Here is a 16,594-nt window from a genome sequence, read left to right on the forward strand (position 1 = left end):
TAAATTATTGAACCGAAATTAGCAAGTACCCATCATTTAAATATTAATTGCATGCATAGATCAATTAATCAGTAGAATCCACTTGTGATGGATTACACTTGTTAAGCTGATGACTAAAACTCACAACCGCAGCCAAGTTTACAGCTATTCAGAGTTCACGACATGACAGCCTGTGGAACTTCAGCATTTATGTTTCTGCCAGTCTGAAGGTCTAAAAAATGCTTCATGAGGGTCTCTCCAATCAGCTTTCAAGAGTTTTGGACTTTTCTTTAACCACATGTATAAGGCCTGCAGTAGATGGAAGTTTCAATTGGTCTAATCATGCAGGAAATTATTTTACCAAATTAAGCAGAACAGCATTCAGGAAACAGTCATAATCTGCAGTCCAATAAAAACAAGCCCCTGGGTATTCTGCAAGACTCAAAAGAGCTCTGATTCATGGGGCTAGCTGATCCTCAATTCTAAAATATCTCATCCAAATTACAGGATTATTTTGGTGAAGGGTGTAACAACTCCTTTGTTCAACTTAATGCACTGAAAACCAAAGAAATGGTCATTGATTAAAGAAAGCAACAACCAACTGCAAAACCAGAGTCACTGAGGAGCACGAAACTAAAATTGTCAACAGTTGCAAATATCTTGGCACCACTGTGGATTTCAAGCTAACTTTCCAGGAACATACGGATGCCATATACAAGAAGACCTCTGCTCTTTCCATGTGTGTATCACAGGCAAACTTCCCATCTGGGACAAGAAAGCAAGCAAGGGATTTTAATTTCTTTGAATGTAGGCGTGGTTCTAGAAGCTAGAAGTGGCCCTGCTCTTGCTTCGCTGTCGGAGAAAGGCAATGTAGGCCCAGCAATTTCCAAGCTCCATGCCATGCTGTTCATGTCCTCGGAGGCAGGCCTTCAGACAGCCGCTGCTCAAAAAGCAGATTTGTTGTGCCGCACTGTACCGATGGTTTACTCTTTCAGCTTGCTTGCACTGAAAGCAACGGTCTGGCATTTCCCATCATCTGTAACTGTGAATACAAACAAGACAGGAGGCAGCTGCTCAGCGACGGTTTTTAACCTGCCAATTCCGAGAGGCAAACACAGCGACAGAAGGACCAGGTGGATTAACTCCAAATCGCTGGGGCTTCCAACAGCACTCGTGTGAGGGAGCTTGTACTGCGCCGAGCTGAGGCAAACCCTCCTGTGCTGCACAATATCTAGTTATGTTCTTTAATATGAAGCAGAAGGATTAACCAATATTTGCACTTTTTAACTGATCCCTTTCCGTGGCACAAACTACATGGGAACCTCTGTCAACATGAAAGTTTCTGTCTTTCCTTTATTTTCACCCTATCCCCGTCTTCTTCAGTACCTACGAGTGACAATGTGAATGTATCTTCTTACTGCACTCCTTTCAGTGGGTACACAGCTTATGTGCACTACAATCTCCCTGAAAACAGCAATACAAAATGGCTATACACTTTACCAGTTGGTCTGGAGCCCTTTAGCTATGTGCTCTGGTAAACGATAAAATCAATCTTCTACGATTTTAAAGACAATGGTCTTTTCATGTTTCAGCATCTAAGGCAGACCGACTTGCTTCCTGATTTTCCTATACTGTATTATGCACCTGGGGCTGCGCTGAGCTCTCTGTGCCTATAAATTACCATGGGATTATGATTCCCGCTCTCATCCAGAACTTGATTTAATTGTTTCAACAGCTACAACAAGGTATCTAGTGTCTCCTTAGAATGACCATTTTCTAAAATCAATACTCAACCAGACACTTTTCCACGGGACAGAGAACTAAACAAACTGGTTGATATTTTTAGCATTAAGCTGCATTATGCATTAAGCAATTAATTTAGCAATTTAACAAGGTTTAAAGACAGGTTTCTGACTTTCAGGCTCGTTTTTCGGCCTCCAGCTCAGAGACAGATTTTGTGATTTTTGTGATTCTTGTGATTTTTGTGAACTCGCAGAAAATACATTTCATTGCCAGCAACTACTGCTGGACCCTGGATTGTTGTGCATTTGATAAATAAACTCTGATTTGATTTGATTCCTGATTAGGTGCAGTATGGGACAACCATGTTACCACCCTGTACGTGACCTTTGACAGAGCGCTTCTGGTAGCAGATGACTTATAACTCTCTGAACAAACTAGTGCGATTGTGCCAACAAGCTGCAATGTGCTTTGTGGCAGCTCTCAGGTTACTGTCAGACACGATGCCTTCTACTGCAAAACATTTGGCTCGAGCCAAAAGAATTGATTTTGCAGGACTGTTACAGAGTCTGAGATACCTATAAATCAAACTTGATTCTGTTGATTTAGTGGAGTCCTTCATTGAAGCAGGCTGCCCAGGCAAACAGTACTATTGAATGCAAAAACGGTGTTGGCATGGACGCATATACTAAGTATCAGAAAAAATGCATTGCTTAAAACTGCAGCAGATTTACAAAGTTATCGGGAAGATTACTTTTTTTTTGCACTGACATTTTATTGAGCATGACATGAAAGAGGTAGGAAAACGTTTTCCTATTAGGAAATAGGAAATTCCCATTAACAGTGGTCATCACCAGGACTGATCGACACTGGCTCGACTGTGCAAATCACAGCCTAGTAGTGTCCTTAACCATCATTGAGAGCAATGCAAGTCGTCTACCTCAAGCATAGCATGCTTGGTACAAGTTTGCACACCTTACTGGTAATGCATTCGCCTGTTCACTGATCTCTGAAGCCTAGATGATCCCAGCTCATCCCACAGGTGTTCAATGAGGCTCTGGTCTGGCAGGCAGAGCAGCAACAGCAGAAGTCCCACATTCCCGTCTTGCAAGAAAGCCTTTGTTACCCGAGGAGCATGAGGGCATGTGGGTGCCCTTCCAGAATGTTGCCACATCCAGACGAGCCCCAAGGCTAGGAACAGTGTAGAGCTGTGCATTTGGGGTGCAATCAATCACTAAAAACACTGTCCTGTAATGACCCGACCAGACACTCCTGGCCAGACCATCACACTGAGACCCTCTCATCAACCCAGGCAAGATACAGTGACTCTCTCTCACAAGTCATAGCCTCACATGACTTGACGGACTATGACAGGCTGTAATGCTGTTCCAGGACAGAAATTGTCTGAGCAGGCGCATTGGCATAATGGCTTTGGTGTCGACTCGCATGCTGGAAGCAGAGGTTCGAGTCCTACTCAGGGCGTGAGGTTTTGCCAGCAGCCATATCACCCTGCAGCTCACAACTGGCAGCCCACTGAAGCTCAGCAGGTGTGAGCCTGGTCAGTACCTGGATGGGAGACCTCCTGGGAAAAACTAAGGTTGCTGCTGGAAGAGGTGTTTGTGGGGTCAGCAGGGGGCGCTCACCCTGCGGTCCACGTGGGTCCTAATGCCCAAGCATAGTGACGGGGACACTATACTATAAACAGGCGCCGTCCTTTGGATGAGATGTAAAACCGGGGTCCTGACTCTCTGTGGTCATTAAAAATCCCAGGGCGTCTCTCGAAAAGAGTAGAGGTGTAACCCCGGCATCCTGGCCAAATTTCCCAGGCCAATCATGGCCTCCTAATAATCCCCATCTATGAATTGGCTTTTATCACTCTGTTCTCCTCCCCACTGATAGCTGGTGTGTGGTGAGTGTACTGGTGCACTATGGCTGCTGTCACATCATCCAGGTGGGGCTGCACACTGGTGGTGGAGGGGATTACCTGTAAAGCGCTTTGAGTGGAGTGTCCAGAAAAGCGCTGTATAATTGTAAGCAATTATTATTATTAATTACTGTTAATGTATTCAGCCACCAAGCAACAGCGCGATGACTTGTGCAGCCGTGAGTCTACCATGTACTAATGGCACATAGGCGCTGTTCCCTTAGAAGCAGAGCATGTTGGTCCCTTCCTGCTCTTTCTTGGTTTTCACCAGGCTTGACATTCAACAAGGTTAAATGTTGATCACATTCCCCATTGACACACTCGCTACAAAGGTGATTTTGTGCTGATGCAACAATCCGACTCACTAAAGATTATCACAGACTGTCTACATTTAATCAATATGCAAAATCTGTATCATTTATCTCTCTATTTTATGATGCGCAGTAAATATTGTTTTACCGAACCTGCTTATTAACCCCCTTTTTGTTTGTTCCATTTTTTTGTGAGCCCCCCGTTTCTGTGCTTATATTCCAAAAACACCAGGCAGTTAAAAAAGAAGTCTTTGCTAAGACTACCAAAGGACCTCATAAAATCCAAAGTTAACACTCATGCCAAGAGTCACGAAACACATTTGATTGGTCACCTTTAAAATCACAGCCTGAAAATACACTAAATCTCATCTTGCACTTAGAAAGTTTCTTCCCTTCCTTCTTTTTAACACACAAACAACTCAGATGAAAGCTGGTGAGACAAATAGCCAGAAAAACAGGAGAACTGTCCCTCACCATGACTTAGTGTTGACTTCGGCTCCAGCTTCTTTCCTCACTCCATCTTCAGCCTAGCTGCGCACCCCATTCCCACTCGGAGAGAAACTGTCCATCCTAAACAGGAACAGAGCACTTAAGCACACCTCACCTGTAGGCACGGCCTGTCAAGAATTCATTTCGAATGTTATTTCATGATGTGAATCTTTAGGCAGTGTGTATTCTACTGAAAGTCATTGGAGAAGCAAAAATGAGACTTGAGCATACTTGTAATTTCTTTGAAATCGAGGATCTAAGCTACCTAGTAATTGATTTGATTCCAAGCACACATATATATATATACTTACAAGATGGAAATAAATAAACTAATATAATAATTAATTGCACTTCGTATAGTTTTTGTAGTATATATAGTTCTTATAGAAATGTTCTTCTACTGTACAGATCTTTTCATCCCACAGGATCTCAAAGCACTTGACATACAGAAGAGCCCTTCAACCCACTTCCACCACTGAAGGACAGCTGCACAGCCATTCTGTGCCAGCAGCCTCACTACACAGCAGAGCAGGGAAGAATCACTTCAACACCAGAATGAAAGAGGGAGACTTGGGTGGACGACACTGTGCAATCCCAGAATGCAATTCAGCTCCAGCTCCAGTGTCAACATTCTTATTAACAGTGCCATGGGATCGTCAATGACCACCCAGATGAGACTTGAATTTCATGTCCCATCTCCAAAGGACTGCACCTCCTACAGGACAGGGTCACCGATCACTATCCCGGGGCTTGGTTTTTCGAAATGATGGTCAAGAAGAAAAAGTTTCCCCTACTGGTCCACCACTGCCCACTTCCAGCAGTTACTACCTTTCCTCAGAGGTGGCCGTCCCAGCACTGATCAGGCCCAGCCCTGCTAATTTTCAGAGATCTGAGGACATCTGGTTAAAAGGCAGTATTGATGATGCAAAAGTGGTCACCTAAAGCCCTTTCTAAAAACCTACACTGCACAGGTCCTCCGGGTAAAGAAATTCTTTATCGGCATTCTTCTTGCTGACATCTATCTCTGTACTACAGCACCAAGTAACTAGAGGCAGCTGTAGAGTATGTTCAGGAAGAGAGGGATATTTTAAGAGACAGGCATGCTAAATTAAGTAGACGGAAAATGGTGTATTACCGCAGGAATACTTCACTTTTAGTTTAAGATGACCAGGCCAATTATCCTAATAGCGGATGAAGGAGAAATAAAACAAGAAATTACAATGAAACAATTTTATCCCGAAGTGATCCTTGAATCTTACATATGCAAACCTTAACTTAGCCAGCAGTAATAGCTTCTTCTGCAAACTTGTGTTGTCTCTCTAGCTACCAAATACACATTTTTTTGCGATCTTTACTAAAATTAGGTAATGTCTGCAGCACCGCCGGCGCCGGCTCATGTAACTCACCAGACAGTCTGAGAGGGAAAACTACTGGAACGAGTCATCATGTATACAGAAAGTACAAACAATGTTCTTTCAAAAAAATCAAATTTTCTCTCTTCCACAGTCTTTTCCACGATTGAAAACACACACACACCCGCTGAACTCTGGGAGTTATAGTTCGTCCCAAAGCACTTTACTAGTACCAGAATCACATCTGGGTTTTGAAATCTTAAAAGACTACAAACTCCAATTTCCTTTTCCCTCGAGCCTTAGGAGCAGTGAAAGCGTTTGAAGGCCGCTATGTTTCTGGGATTTGTGGTTTCATGCACGATGACGGAAAATCTACGAGTCATCAGTAAAACTACAATTCCCATCTTTTCAGTGAAAAGTATCCGGAACTGTCGCCCAGGTAGCTGTGGCCCCGGTTTAGGACCCTGCTATTCGTTTCCTGCTACAAGAGACTGGAGGTAGTACGGAGAGAGATACCAGGAAGATAAAACAACATCGTAACCTCAACTGACTTTACTATACCATGAAACTTACTGCAATTTTACCCTCTCCAGACTTCCACTACATTACAGTATTACTGGTAGGTGGAGTCGCTTCGGATTATAGTAATCGAGCCGCTGTTCATCCTTTGCCTTTGAAATGTTGTGTGAATGTGTACGCACGGTGGAGAGCTGAGCTGAGCTCTACCGGCTGAAGGAAAAAAGGGTGTTTGAACACACCGTGGCCTACAGGACAAGTTAAAAATAAAGATCGATACACGAACAGAAGTGAGATACTGGCTCTGGTTGACTTATTCGTAGGTCGTGGGTAGAATCAAAGTCGTTTTACAGCGTTCTGCGGAATTATTATTATTATTTTGTTCAGGCTGCTTGTGTATAGAAGTGTGTTTCTCTCTTTCCTTTCCGCAGTGCTTGTTATGCATCAGGAGCAAAACCATCAGGAAGAAATATATTTATGCTATTCAGATTTTGTCAAATTAAAACGGCTAGCCTCGTAATCCATTTGAAGTCTTCGATTATACCATTGCGATGTTCTCGCTAAGGAAGGTAGTGAATCTGGGATGTAAAATTCCCCTGAGATTTTCCCCCTAGAAAGGAAATTAGTTTAATTAAATTGGAAGACACACGATGCATAACTTCTGTATTGGTTCTGACTTCCTGTGGGGACGGATATGGATTTCACAAGTTGATTTCAGTTTCGCTGACAGCAGGAGTGCAGCATTCGCGAAGCGTTTCACTATGCAGATGTACCAATTATCTACAAAAGGCAGCCAGGGTGATGTGCCACAGCAGCGCAAGTGTCGAGACACGTCGGAGAGGCTGCGATTGTATTACCTTTTGCAGCTTGGAAGTTGAAACTTATCTGAAGTTTCAAGTTTGCTGCTGACAAGGTTTCACACAGCGCTGCAGGTGTGCGCCCGAATTCACGTTTCACACAGAGTGTCAGCACAGCTCAGCACACCATGGCCAGGCGACGGACGATCTTTACTGAATTCACTTCGTTTTATTGATTGGATATGTTTTTTAGTGGTTGTATTTAGAGAGCTGGGTCTCCCCCTCAAACACCCCCCTCCCCCTCACGTCTTGCTACAGCGAAGAAGCCGGTTAGAGAAGAGTCTTCTGTTGTGGCTCATTCTCATTGGTCGGAAACCCGGAACTTGTCAGCAGAATGCGGCATGAAACGGCGGCCTGTAATGTTCAGATACTCCAAGAAGTTAGCAGTCTCGGGGATTTAAAACGTATTAAATTGCTAGATTTTTGAAAATATCTCTTCTCGGGAAAGAGAACCCGATTGCCGAAGGGTTGCATTTGTAGTTTTGGTGATATAGTATGTTTTGAAAAGGAAACAGGTCTCTTGTACTGTCTGGATTTTACATTGTTTTGTTTTTTGCTTTTAAGTTTTACTCAAGCCTTTTCAGTATTTAAAGCTTATTGTGTTAAAATGATAAAATGATTGATCAAACAACTTAATTCTGACTTTTAGACTTTTAGTCCTGGCTTTTAAGCATGTTTTGCAAGTAACTTTTTAGTTAATTTTATGCAGGGACCTCCAATTTAGTTCAAAGTATAGTAGAGGTACCCCTTAATTCTCTACTGAATTATCTTTTCTGTGGAAAAGATACTATTTATATCAGAATTGTACATTACAGCATCAACATTAACAATGTATTTTGGACATAGTAACTTGTTTGTACCAGTTTAAAGCTTTTGTTCCCAACTGTAGTTTTCAAGGAGCTTTCAGGTATAAAGTCAAATCAAAGTTCTATCAAATCACTTAATTTCAAGCTTTGGATCCAGGTTTTAAGCATGTAAGAGGTTTCCGTTTAGATATTAAATGTTGTAAGTAGCCTTTTAGTTAATTTATTGCACAGACCTCCATTCCTGATCCTGGAGGCTGGTTTCCATGTAGGATTTCTAGATCTCTTGAAAGTACCAGCACCTGAAGAGCAGGGAAAAGCTGATAGCGGTCTAATTGAGGAGCTGGATTAGGGTTGTGTTGCAATAAAGACTTGTAGACACACCTGCCCTCCAGGACCTGGGCTGGAGACCCATGATCTAAGGGTTCAGTTAAGTAGCCGATATCTTAGTTGGAATGGAAGCAGCAGGTGTGGACGTCTACAGGGACCGGAATTGAGATGCCTTGGTTTACAGCAGGTACTTCCAGTTATAGTGAGCTCTGGAAGGTGCCTCAACTCTGATCTTCTGAGTCCTGTGTCACGCACATACAGGATCCAGATAAGAATCCCTGCTTTGGGGGCTCAAAGTTAACTCCATGTTTCAGTGGTGGGCTTCATTTTTGGTTGTTGCAAGGTCATTCTTTTTATGTGCTTTGTGTCTATGTGGTGTTTTTGTGGCCTATATATAACCCCTTTCACGTGAGTCTCATCACCCCAGCCTGCACTCTCATGTTGTTTGTCTCCGTCTCCATGCCCCAAGGCGTTCTGAAACTCTGACATCTTGGATCCTTAGTTACCTTGCCTGCCGTGTCAGTAACAATGCTCAACTGAACACTGTTTGCCTTTTTAATGGAGGGAAGTTAGCTCCAACTTCTGTGATCATGTTGTGGGGGGAAGGAAGATCACAGTTTGCAAACCCTTATCCTTATTAAAGTAGGGAATCATTGAACCTTGCATTAATTTCCTACATTTTTTTTCCATTGGTCTTTCTATCAAAGCGTGTTCTGTGTGCGCCAATGTACTGTTTGTATGAGTTTGTGAAAGACCGTGCAGTGTGTGTATGTAGCTGTGTAAATGAGGGAGGAAGACCAGCAGAATGTTCCTCTTTACCTGTTAATTCTTTTCTTTTTAGATTCAGCTTTATTAGGACTAGGCAGGACATTGGGGAAGTTTTAGATTCCAAAGAGCAGACTTTAACCAATGAGATAAACAATGCTAAACACAGGTGCAGCTCGCATTCATATATCGCATTAGATGTGGAAGTTTAAGGTTATAAGGGATGAACACAGCAGAGATTCCAGAAAACAAGCTTGACAGTAGAGTTCTGTTCGTGTGTGTGAAAGACAATGGCGAATGTCAGCGGGTGCAGTTGACCCTTTGTTTAATAAACCCGGATGGTGGTGTTGTGTTTTAATGTAGTCTCATGTTTTGCGTATTGATCTGTATAGCAGATTTGGTGTGCTCTTTTTTCTTATTTGTATAAAACAGGATGCTCAGTTCCTTTTGATTTTAGCCCTCCGTTCCCGTTGCCTGCCATGATCCAGCCTTCAGTACAGCTGCGTGATTCGGGCTCTGTCTTTATAACTGCTGAAAAGAAAGGATGTGAACAGCTGAGGCTAGAAGCTTGAAAGGTCTTGATCCTATTAAGCTGGTGCTGGAGTGGAAGTGGACTTTGAAATGAGAGTGAGAGATGACTCTCAGGTGGCTCAGTCTGTTCTGTTCCATCGTGGCTGGCGGGAGTGTCCCAGACCTTAGGGAGCAACATGGAAGGCGCTTTCTGTAACCCTCATGTTACCTAAAGATACGTGCTGCTAGAAACAGGATCACAGCGCATTGCAAAAGTATCCAGACCCCTGCACAGATCCTACACTTTAAAGCTTGCAGTGATGGCACCCTGGAATAGCATTGAATATTTGTAACTCACACAATCCTCTCTGTGCATTCCAATTCAAAAAGCAAAAAGACGTAAATAGGAAATGAATCCTGATTGCATAAGTATTCAGACTTTTGCTGTGTCAAATCTTAATGAATTTTGGTGCACAAAATTACCTTTATGAGCCACAAAATAATTTGTGTGGCCTCTGTCCCTTTTCAATAATAGTGGCTCATATGTTTTCAGGATATACTTGTCTCTGTAAGGTCCCTCGGTCGGAAAGTAAAATTCATGCAAAGACTTGACCATGAAAGCCGAAGAGCTTTGAGAACAACTCGGGGATAAAGCTGTATGAAGGGACAGAGCATATCTTTGACCGTGGTGAAATTGATTATTGGGAAAAATGGATCAGGCTGTCCCTCCAAAACAAGCATTGTTAAGGAGCAAAACAGGGTTGAGGATGCTGCTGTGAGGCCAGTTGCAGCTTTGAAAGAGTAACAGAGTTCTGTGGCGCAGTGACTGGTTCACTGGAAGAAAGATGGGTCAGCAATATCCCAGTTACTCCACAAAGGAGGCTGGTGTGGAATTGAAGACATGTCAAATGTGACTTCCTTACAAGTCAAGTGTAAGGAAAAGTGAACTTCCACGACTGGCCCAGTTCATCTCCTGACTGGAATCCTATTGAAGATTTCTTGTTAGACATGAAGACTTCTGTCCATAAGCAAGAGAACCTGAGCAAAAGTACCTATATTTACCAAGATCCGTCCCAAAGCTGCGTGCAGAGTTGGTAATGACTTCTTACCCATGACAACCTGTTGCTGTAATTGCTGCCAAAGGTGCTTCTGCCGGATAGAGTTCCGTTTTTTTCTGCCTTTTCCTGTAATGCATCATTCAAAGAAAGCTCTTCAGTTTTCACATTCAGTTTATAAAGAAAATATATTTTAAGTTCGCACGCTGAGACCCCATAGGAAGGGTCTGAATACTTTTGCAGGGCAGAGAGAGGGGCTTTCTGCTGACTGTGGATTTGCATCTTGGAATGGCAAGCTATTTCATCGCGAGCTGTGGAGTTCATCGAGAGGGAGGTAGGACAGTAAGAAATGACCTCTAGGCCTGGTCCTGGTCCGCCCACAGCCTTCAGGTGTTTTTGTTGTCGGCTGTCATTTTCCCTTTGTTGTGTGTCACAGAGAAACACTCTTCAGATACGTAATTGAAGGCTCGGTTGGAATGTTAACCCAAAGACCTTGGAGCTCCTAAAGAAAGCAGGGGTGAGGATCGTCTGGAGACCCAGAATGACACTTCATGGTGGGGTAAAATAGCTACCAAAGTCTGGGCAGCTTGGCAGTGTTGAAATACAGGTGCCTGCACTTGCAGGAATGTCTCATTGGCCTTTTTTCCCCAATAAGTTCAGGATTGTTCAAAATGCCAGATAAATCTGAAATACTATAAGTAGACCTTTGGTGGGAAAGCTCCAGGCCAGTTTGGTTTCACTGCTTTCAGTGATACTTTTGATTAATCTTACGAAGGGTATTTCGGTATTTGCCTTGTGATTGTCGGATCTGAATAATGCCACTGCAGGCTGCGAGCGAGCAGTATGGAGCCTCCTCACTGAACCCAGTGCCATATGGCAGCTCCTGGCAGGACAGCTGAGATGGAGCAGAGCAACAGGACCCTGTGTGTGTGATTTCTCAGTAAAAGAGCTATATTTTTCTCTAGATCCTGGCTAAAATTAAATCAGACGATAGACCCAGTGCTAACAGCAAAATCCAGAAGCTAGTTCTATTTCCACCTGCAGGTGCTGCCTTTCATTCCACAGGTCTGTCATTTAACTACCTACACAAGCATCAAACTGTGTTATTGTGTCCTTGCTTCTCAAGGCACAATATGTTACATTGTGACAACTGCTACACGCGGGGTGTAAAAAATAAATGTCATCAGACAAATTTGATAAAAAAGGCAATGTGATATATTTAGATCATTAGTTACAATTTTTAATTAGAATTACAAGAAACAACAACAACAGCAAACAGCCCCACTTAACACACTATTAATAAGATTATTCCCGTTTTAGTTTATGCTGTTGAAGTCAGACATTTTATGGCATATGATTAGCATGGTTAGGAGATCTAGCTCACAGTGCTGGGGCCCTGGGTTCCATCTCAGGGGTGCTGTCTGTGTGAAGTTTGTATGTTCTCCCCGTGTTTTTGCACTGGTTTTGTCTAGGTGCTCTGCTTTCCTCCAAAGGAAAGCAGTCCAAAGGCTCTGCAGTCCAAAGGCTGCCTGGTAGGTTCAGTGACTTCTGGGGAAAACTGGCCCTGGTGTGAGTGTTTGTGTGTGCTTGTGTCAGCCTTTGTTTGCCCTGTGATGTATTCGCAACCTGCCCAGGGTGTATCCTGCTTCCAGGATAGGCCCTGGCTCCACCAAGACCCTGTACTGGATAAAGCAGTTAGAAAATGGATGGGTGGATTAAGAGATGTGTCTGAATTCAATGAATCTTAAGGTACCTTCCAAAAAAGGCATTTTCTTAAACATTGAAGCTTTTATGCATCAAGATGGCGTTTGGTAGTCTTATTGTTATTGTGGTATGTTAAAATTGGGGAAAAATGATTCAAAATAATCTTATTTATGCAATAAAACGTACAACACTAAATACCAGCGTTTCATTTTAACTGAGAAAATAACAAAGGCCCAGGCCGTGACCTCCACATGCCAGCCGCAGGATCGATGCTCTCCCTCCGTGTTGCTTTCAGCACAGTGTGTCATCACCGCGGCCCTGTATCCTGCAGAAGCTAGAACTTGAAAGTCTGTGGTGATTAAAAGTATACGCTTTCTATGCATAAAAGCGAAAGTAAATTCGGACTTCCGCAAATGAGTTGTGGAATTGCTTTGTTGACGGGTTGTAGGGCTTTTTGACAGCTGGCGCAGGCCCCAAACAGAGCAGTGCAGACTCGGAAGACGAGCTCCATCTGGCTCTGTTTCTCCCTGCCTTTATTATTGGTCAGTGAGCACTGAAGGTTCAGTATGTGCTGGCTCAGCACCCCAAAATAATAATAATAATTGCTTACACTTATATAACACTTTTCTGGACACTCCACTCAAAGCGCTTTACATGTAATAAGGACTCCCCTCCACCACCATCACCAATGTGCAGCCCCACCTGGATGATGCGACGGCAACCATAGTGAGCCAGTACACTCACCACACATCAGCTATCAGTGGGGAGGAGAGCAGAGTGAAGAAACTAGTTCATAGATGGGGATTATTAGGAGGCCATGACTAATAAGGACCAATGGGAAGTTTGGCCAGGACACCGGGGTTACACCCCTACTCTTTACGAGAAACGCCCTGGGATTTTTAATGACCACAGAGAGTCAGGACCTCGGTTTTACATCTCATCCAAATGACGGCGCCTGTTTACAGTATAGTGTCCCTGTCACTATACTTGGGCATTAGGACCCACATAGACCGACGGGATGGGCCGACACGCCTGGAGAAAATTCTCGTCCAGGAGGCGATAGGGTGGGAACTTTCAGGAAGAGCTGGACACTCTGTCCAGTTACTGCTGAAGCTGACCTGCGCTAATTGCTCTTTGTGTTCCGCCAGCGACATCATTGATGGATGCCTGCCAGATAGTGTGGTTTTAACTCGAAGCCCGCGTTAGAATTAATTCTAGCGCCATTAAAGCACTAGTGCGTAGTTGATCGGTTTAACTTTTTGGTAATGGTATTGGACAGAAGGAGAATTGCTAAAACCTTGAGAACTGAAAGAAGGGTATGAAACTGACCCTGATGAAAGCAAACTGCTGAGGAAAGAGTTAAAGTAACCGAAGGGACGTGACCCAGTTTGACTGACGTCTTCATATGCAGCATCTGTCTCCATCGATGCCCGTTTCCGTGTGGCACTCCTTAAAGTAAACTTTACTTGGGACTGCTGTTCTGCGCAGTCATCGAGATCTTGGGATTTGATACTAATCCATGTCACGTTCCCCTGCGGTTTAGTAAACGTAATATACGGGCATACTGGTACGAGATGTGGAGATGGCTGTATTCAGCCGTTCTTCAGGAACATTTTATTCATGTCATTACAAGCGCAGCCAGAAGTGTCAATGGGGATATCGAAATTAATCAGCACGTTTGACATTTAATTAAGGGGTTAAATAGCATTAAATACATTTAAGTATTTACAGTTTGGTGAGCAATATTACAATACAGAAAATATGGGAGCGGAGAATGCCATTGCAATAGGAAGAAAACTACAGTAGTAGTTGTAGTAGTAGTAACAAAAAAATACTGCTGTGACCATTGAAAAAAAATGTCGGGTCTAAGAAGTGAAGCGATTCTTATATGGGGGGGTGCCCTAGCAGTGCTTGGCTTTGAATTCCTGACACAGGGCACAACTCCACTCAGGAAACAGCATCTTGAGCATTCGCAGTGTAGCTGTGACGGGCAGCAGTTACCAGCAGAGTCAGAACAAGGTGCTCAATTCCTGCGCCGGAACACAGCGGGTTCAGCAGTCATCGGCACCCTCGAATCTGTGCTTTTCCCCAGGAAAGATCAGCGGAGGTCCTGATAAAGTTCCGGTGCAGTCCAGCGCTCTGCTAGTGCCACAGGACAAGATGTGCTGAGGGTGTGGCTCACGATGTGTGTGCACTCAGTAGTCATTGTTTGAGTAAACGCATTGCTCCTTACTTTAAATGCATCAGCCGGTGGAGGCTGTGTTTCTGTGTCACCTTGGCACACAGGAGTTCCAGATCATTGTCATTAAGTGCGCTAGAATAGGGGTTTCCCCACTTCAGACCCCAGAATAGTAGATTTTCTCTGTTTAAGAGTTTCAGGTTTGGATAGGGGGAATCATTGGTCCAGTTAGACCTTTAACACTCTTCTCCCAGGTTAAGAGCTGTTTCTAGCTTAAGCAGACAATACCTTTGCTGGTTTCCTGACCCTGAGGTCCAGAGGTGAGAACTTCTGACCTTGACCATGAAACAGAGGGCTTCCACTAAAGGAAACGAGCACGCAGAACCTGGTAGTTTGAGCTCTGCCACATGAACACAGAGTGACTCCTGAGACCGAGGGAGGATCTTTGTGAAAGTATTTCTCAAATGGCACACACCCGCTTGAAGACCCGAAAACTATTTACAAACACAAACATCAACATGGAAATAAATAACAGGCTACAAGACTGATTATAAAAACGAATGGCTTGACGTATGCTAATCAATTGAATGCATGTGGCTGCTTCATACCAGGATCAAAACGAAAAATGGTTATGACTGCATTTCTAGACTCAACCCTTTTTTTAGAGTAAAGCACTAGGGTGTATAGTTTCTTTCGACTAATGAAGTCTGCGCTTTTGGTTTAATGTTGTTCATTAGAATGCTCTAACTGAGCAGTGGTCTGGGTTAAAGATGTTAAACGTCTGCAAAGATCAATCAAAAGCTAAAATATGTTAATTCATTTAGTATTTATCTCCTGAAACAAAATTTGGTGAAAGCAACTTTGGCAGAAATTGTAGCCACAAGCCTTTGGGTAAGTCTGTACCAGCTGCAATTTTTGGCCATGGTTCTGTGCAAGCTTGCTCTCGCTCTGTCAGGTAGGTTAAGGATGACTGATGGAGAGCGTTTTTAGTCTCTCTATGGGCTCTCAGGAGGATTCAAGTCACTGGGCCACACAAGGACCTTCGCTTTCATGTTAAGCCACTCCAGTGTAGCTTGAACTTGTGTTGTGCGTCATTGTCTTGCTGAAGGGTGATTATTGGTCTCAGACTGTGGCTGGTTCTCTTATTCTTGTCTTTTGCTCCATCCATTTTGCCTTTGATCGTCCTTCACCTTTCCCAGGCCCTGCTGATGAGCAGCAGTCCCATAACGCAACGCTGCCGCCACACTGCTTGACAGAAGGGCTGGCACAGTGGCTGAGCGATGCGCTGTGTTGGGTTTGTGCCAGGTGTGACACTGCGCATTTAGACCAAAAAGTTTTACCGCAAAACTGTTTGCCTCTTGTTTGCCTAATCGGTTAAACGCTTCCTTGCAAATTGTATATGGGGTTTCAGATGTTTTTTTGTTTTGTTTAAGCAGTGGCTTCCTTCTTGACACTCCGCCATAGAGGCCTGCTTTGACACAGACATCTTCTTCCATTGAGCTCTGCATCTCTTTCCAAGTCCCTGTTGGCCTCACTGTAGCATCCCTGACCTGTTTGCCCTCTGGCCTGCCTGCTCTGTCTAAAGGCCTTTTCTGATCTAGGACCCATCTGGGCAGAACAAAACGCCTTCCATTTAATGATCAGCATCACTGTGTCAAACGCATATCCAGTGGGAATTTTTTATACCCTTCCCCTGGTCTGGTGCAGCTGAGAATTTGTTTAGCTTGCTCCCTTTATGCAATCTGAATTATCAGGTCATATTAGAAGCTTTTAGACAACTAGATTATTAAGGAATGTGCTGCCTGTCTTTGGGAGGAGAGGGGCAAAGTGTTTTATAGTTGCAATAAAAGTCCAGGAAATGAGTTATAAAAGAGGACCTGCTGATAAAGTGCTCAGTGCGTTCATTCTGTCTCCTGTCCTCCAGTTGGATTATCTCAGAGCAGAATCCTAACAAGCTGCCTTATAGGGTGTACTGTAAGAGAGATGTAACTGTTGTTTGCACTCCAAGCTGTCTGAATTTGTCCACAGGATTGTTAATTTTATTTAAACGCTGTCCCTCCTAGTGTGGCAACATTACCCG

General features: G+C 43.6%; 2 protein-coding genes across 3 annotated transcripts in view; one reads left to right on the top strand and one right to left on the bottom strand.

Moving 5' to 3' along the window:
- Nucleotides 1-7,404, bottom strand: part of invs (inversin) — a 79,770-nt gene extending 72,366 nt beyond the window's left edge. The window contains exons 1-2 of one of the 2 annotated variants that reach the window (XM_069194996.1): nucleotides 7,169-7,404; nucleotides 4,429-4,524 (exon numbers count right to left, since the gene is read on the bottom strand). In XM_069194996.1, coding sequence (XP_069051097.1) covers nucleotides 4,429-4,431 — 3 coding nt within the window. In that variant the 5' untranslated portion in view covers nucleotides 4,432-4,524; nucleotides 7,169-7,404. Of the gene's footprint in view, nucleotides 1-4,428; nucleotides 4,525-5,849; nucleotides 6,100-7,168 lie in introns of those variants that run through there. The other variant, XM_069194995.1, reaches the window with a different exon arrangement.
- The window catches only part of erp44 (endoplasmic reticulum protein 44), a 40,742-nt gene continuing 30,384 nt past the window's right edge, over nucleotides 6,237-16,594 (top strand). Inside the window, exon 1 of the mRNA XM_015357208.2 lies at nucleotides 6,237-6,414. Within this exon, the coding sequence (XP_015212694.1) occupies nucleotides 6,358-6,414 (57 nt within the window). The 5' untranslated portion in view covers nucleotides 6,237-6,357. The remainder of the gene's footprint in view (nucleotides 6,415-16,594) is intronic.

Source organism: Lepisosteus oculatus, chromosome 10 (genome assembly GCF_040954835.1).
Source record: "Lepisosteus oculatus isolate fLepOcu1 chromosome 10, fLepOcu1.hap2, whole genome shotgun sequence".
Lineage (NCBI taxonomy): Eukaryota > Metazoa > Chordata > Actinopteri > Semionotiformes > Lepisosteidae > Lepisosteus > Lepisosteus oculatus.